We start from the raw sequence: 4,232 nt of genomic DNA on the forward strand, positions 1-4,232 counted from the left end.
ATAGCTGCACTTGACAATGCTACGACCGCCGTGTGATTCATTGCTGGTTCGTGACAATGGTGGATACTTTAACGATGCAACAAATTCTCGGTGCACAATTAATGCCTTCCTCTTGTTCTTACCTCGCCTCGAGACGTCCCCCCTCCTCCTTTTTCCCTTCCGATTCAATCCGAGCGACGAAATTTCACCGGCGTGAATTCTATTACGAACCCTAATGGTATCCGACGAGATCTCTCTCCGCATGGCCTAAGTAGGAAATAGAATCCGGTGTTTTCTCCGTGAGAGTTTTCCACGGCTTACCGGCCAAGTCCAATTTACGGAGATTAGAAACTCCTTCGCGGAACAACGCTAATAGAAAACAAGCCACCCGGCTCGTCGCCGGTCTTTTTCCTCGCGAGGTTACGCAGGAAACTGCGGTTTGCGCTGTACATTTCATACGTTGTGTAAATTACGCTCTACAGCCAGCTACGTTAACCTAGAATCTCAAGGATCGTGTGCTCGCTGTTCCTCTTACACAGGAGGATATGCGTAATTGAAGCGTTACCGCAGGCGGAATTAAACGTAGTCGGAATTCAGTAGGTCGTCATTTTTAATTAGCTTCGAATTGCTTTGTAAGAGGGTAACGAGGATATTTTTTGTTGTTTGTGTTACTGTGGATTGGGAATGTGTTGATTGTTACGTATGATTTTAAGGAGTGACAATTTTTCCTTTTTGGATTGAAATAAAAATAAGGATATGAAATAGATTGAATTAAAGAGTATGCACAAACAGATTATAGTTTTGTTTTGTCATTTGTTTGCAAAATTTGAAATTAGGTGTCTTGAGTGTGCTTGAGTAAAGCTACCCTAATCAAGTGGTTTGGAGAAGAGCAAGCCTTGGTATATACAGACTTGCATAATCTCTACTTGTCGACACATTGCTCTCGATACACGCAAAGAACGGCATCCAATTGAGACATGCTAATTTTCATTAAGTTTTACATGGAAGAAGAAAATTTGAAAATATAGAAAAAGTAATTTTTATTGTTTAGCAGATGTTCATATTTAGGGGATGAATAGTTCTCAAATAGAAATGATTAATTCAAATGATACCAAGTAGGAATACTAAAACATGTTCCTACAAAATAAGTTCAGCTAGGTACCACAAATATCTTTCAATTAATTAAATATGAGAAGTTACGCTCGTCTATAATTTTACATTTTGACGGGGAAATTGGTGAAGGAATTAGCTTTAAAAAGCTCACATTCCTATTTAAATTTACATTTAAACCATATTTCACCTCAAAAGTCACTAGACCAAAATAGATAAAAAAATTAAAGAAGCACCCTAATGAATGGTCAATGAAGCAGAGAAATATCGTACTGAAGATGAGAAACAAAAAGAAACTGTTGCTGCTAAGAATGGTCTTGAGTCTTACTGCTTTAACACGAAGAGTACAGTGGAAGATGAGAAACTGAAAGATAAGATCAGTGCTAGTGATAAACAGGTTGTATTGGATAAATCCAATAATATCATCAAATGGCTTGATGCTAATCAGCTTGCTAAGTGGTAAACAGGTTGTATTGGATAAATCCAATAATATCATCAAATGGCTTGATGCTAATCAGCTTGCTGATAAAGAAGAATATGAACGCAAACAAAAAGAATTGGAGGCTATATGCAACCCTATTGTCACAAAGTTGTATCGGGGAACTGCAAATATGCCTGGTGGCTTTTTATTTAATTTATTTAATTGCGGTAAATTATACCGAAAGTTCCTTCACGGGGGATGAAACGTTCGAAGGGATACTAAGAGCGTACGATAAATACGAGTTACAGGAAAATGGGTTACCGGTCTGAAACATTTCCGCGGGCACGATCCTCTTTGTCGTCTCGTTAAGGCGTCGTCGGTGAAGATGAGAGGCGATTATTCGGCGCCCCGAGATCTCGAGTGCGTGTCAAATCGATTGGCACGCTCGACCCATGATCCAGGTACCTCGTTAGCCAGGAACACCTATCGATATATTATCACGCGACAGGGATCTTCGTATCATTATACTCCCGAGCTGTCAGCCTTTTTTCTCACGATGCTCGTTGAAGCTTGGAAAGAAATGACAGTCTATTGTTTTGTCACGATGCAGATGCAACTTTCCAACGGTGCACTTCCTTTTCACGAAGTAAGCCTCACGGCGATCAATCCTCCTGCCATAATTTCGTTCGTCTGCCTCCACAGAACGAGCACTATATTCCGTAGAAAGCAGCTCCAATTTGTATCGAATTCTTTTACCATTGAGAAAATCTTTATTCTCATCTTTACTTTCGACCCTTTCGAAAGTCAGGCAATACTAGAAAGCACCAGACATTTGACTATCATTTTCAATCGTATGTTTACTTTATTTTTGCGCCAGCGTTGAATAACAACTGTTTCATCCAGCATACAGCAAGTACTTTTTCTCTGAAATGTGCTGTAGCGAAAGGGTCGAAGAAATTGCGATGTATCATCGAGATTGCTAGAGATTCTTGCTTCGTTATACGTCATTTTCAGAAAAGAGAAATTTCGCAAGTTCTTTACAATTGAGCCTTTATCGTTTGTCGGTTCTCCCTTTGCCAAATCGCCGTCGAAACGCGTTTCAACGAAGCGGACAAAGTCGCGCAGCTGCAAACGAAGAAAGGAAGGAGAAAGGCTGCGATTCGAGCAAAGGGATTTCTTCTGCCCGTTCGAGCAAACATCCTGATGCATTTCGCGGAGAACAGACAAGCGGCATTGTCTTTCTCGACGTGACAGGGGTCACTTAGCATAAAACAACGTTGTTTGATCGTATTTAGCATATCCAGCGCGGTAGCCTGTCTAGTCCGCATATATACAACTCGTGTAACACACGCTCGACGTGCTCGTACAGTTTTCCTCCCGTTGACATCACAATAATGATATTAATTATGCCCGTGAGAGCGGATAAATAGCTGGAAGGGCGAACGAACGACCAGCTTTTTATCGTTTTCGACCGCTAGAATCGTACCTCGGGTGTCGTCCCTTCTTTCCTTTACGTTTCCTGCGGTTTCGTTTGCAAGGGATGAAATTTATCGGATTTTAGGATTTTTTTCAAGGACGAATATTCGAAAAAATAATATATTTATTCATTCTTCACGTTTCCTGTGCTTTGATTCACAAGTGATGAAATTTTGGGACTTTTTCAAGGACGAACATTCAAAAAATAATATATTTATTCAAGAATTTTCTTGTTACACCAATTAACTCATCTTTCTCAATTTTAACTCAACACACAAGAAAATTCCCAAACGTAGATCCAGACCTGAGACTCGAATGCAACACACTTCCTCCATCTTCCTCAGACAACGATCATTTTCGCAGGAAAGAGGAAGAAAAACGTAACAATAACAAACCGTATCACTATCTCTTCGTTGTACCTCCACTTGCTCCTGATCCCACATAAATTTCCACTCGTTTCTCAAAGGATCGTCACAATGCTTTTCCTCAATTAACACCCCTCTGTGGGTGTCACTGTTTCTCCCTGCTTTCTCACATAAATCAACGAAAGAAACGAAGAAACTCGGTCGTTTCCGGCATCCAAATGATCCGTTCCATTCTTCCCTCGCTTCCCGCGTAGCGTGAAAACCGCGGCGGGAAACGGAGCCGGTTCAATTAGACGTCGGAGCCATTCACGTTTGTCCCGCCACCGATAAGTGGCAGAATGCTCGGCTAACGAACGCACAATGTCGGCCAATTATGTTCCGCGGTAGTGCAAATTTGCATCGTTAATCCCACGCGCGAAAGAATGACGAACTCCTTCGCGAGCTTGTCGCGCCGCGGCCTCGAGACTTCCGAGCAATTTTAACGAACATTATGCTACGAGAATACGCGGCTCGCCGGTTCAAGGTGTACCGCGGACAGAAGGACATTTACGGCGGAATACCGACCGCGAATGTAACATACGTTTCCACTTGGACGCGATGTCCAGATGTTCCAGTGGGAGGCTTGCTCGCGGTTACGTTCAAGCTCGGGGATTTTACGAGTGTGGAAAACGGAGCTTGAAAGGAAATTTATTGGCAACGCGATATTTATATCAGCAGGCTGTGTAATTTCCTGGATTGACCCTTTGAACTCCTTTGTCGAGTGTGACAAAGTTTTATTCACAGGTACGAATGAAGTAATTTTCAAATTGCCAGTTCAACCCTTATGTCAATAACCGGGTACCCGATTGTTCTCACTTAAAATATTGATTGAAATATCCGGC

The 4,232-nt window shown here is 41.8% G+C and overlaps 1 protein-coding gene across 1 annotated transcript; it reads left to right on the top strand.

Annotated features, from left to right (window-relative positions):
* The first annotated feature begins 1,333 nt into the window (after nucleotides 1-1,333).
* LOC108576124 (heat shock 70 kDa protein cognate 4-like) lies at nucleotides 1,334-3,431 on the top strand. The gene is made up of 3 exons (XM_017939053.1): nucleotides 1,334-1,486; nucleotides 1,557-1,737; nucleotides 3,283-3,431. Exons 1-3 carry the CDS (start codon nucleotides 1,334-1,336, stop codon nucleotides 3,429-3,431), a joined length of 483 nt encoding a protein of 160 aa, XP_017794542.1.
* The last annotated feature ends 801 nt before the right edge of the window (nucleotides 3,432-4,232 follow it).

Source organism: Habropoda laboriosa, unplaced genomic scaffold (genome assembly GCF_001263275.1).
Source record: "Habropoda laboriosa isolate 0110345459 unplaced genomic scaffold, ASM126327v1 scaffold333, whole genome shotgun sequence".
NCBI classification, from domain to species: Eukaryota; Metazoa; Arthropoda; class Insecta; order Hymenoptera; family Apidae; genus Habropoda; species Habropoda laboriosa.

What these genes read in the sequence shown, in the direction of transcription:
- LOC108576124 (XM_017939053.1), top strand. Translation starts at nt 1,334, where the DNA reads ATGGTCAATGAAGCAGAGAAATATCGTACTGAAGATGAGAAACAAAAA. An exon ending in TCAGTGCTAGTGATAAACAG is followed by an intron (nt 1,487 to 1,556) that starts GTTGTATTGGAT and finishes AGTGGTAAACAG; the next exon opens with GTTGTATTGGATAAATCCAA. An exon ending in ATTTAATTTATTTAATTGCG is followed by an intron (nt 1,738 to 3,282) that starts GTAAATTATACC and finishes TCCCAAACGTAG; the next exon opens with ATCCAGACCTGAGACTCGAA.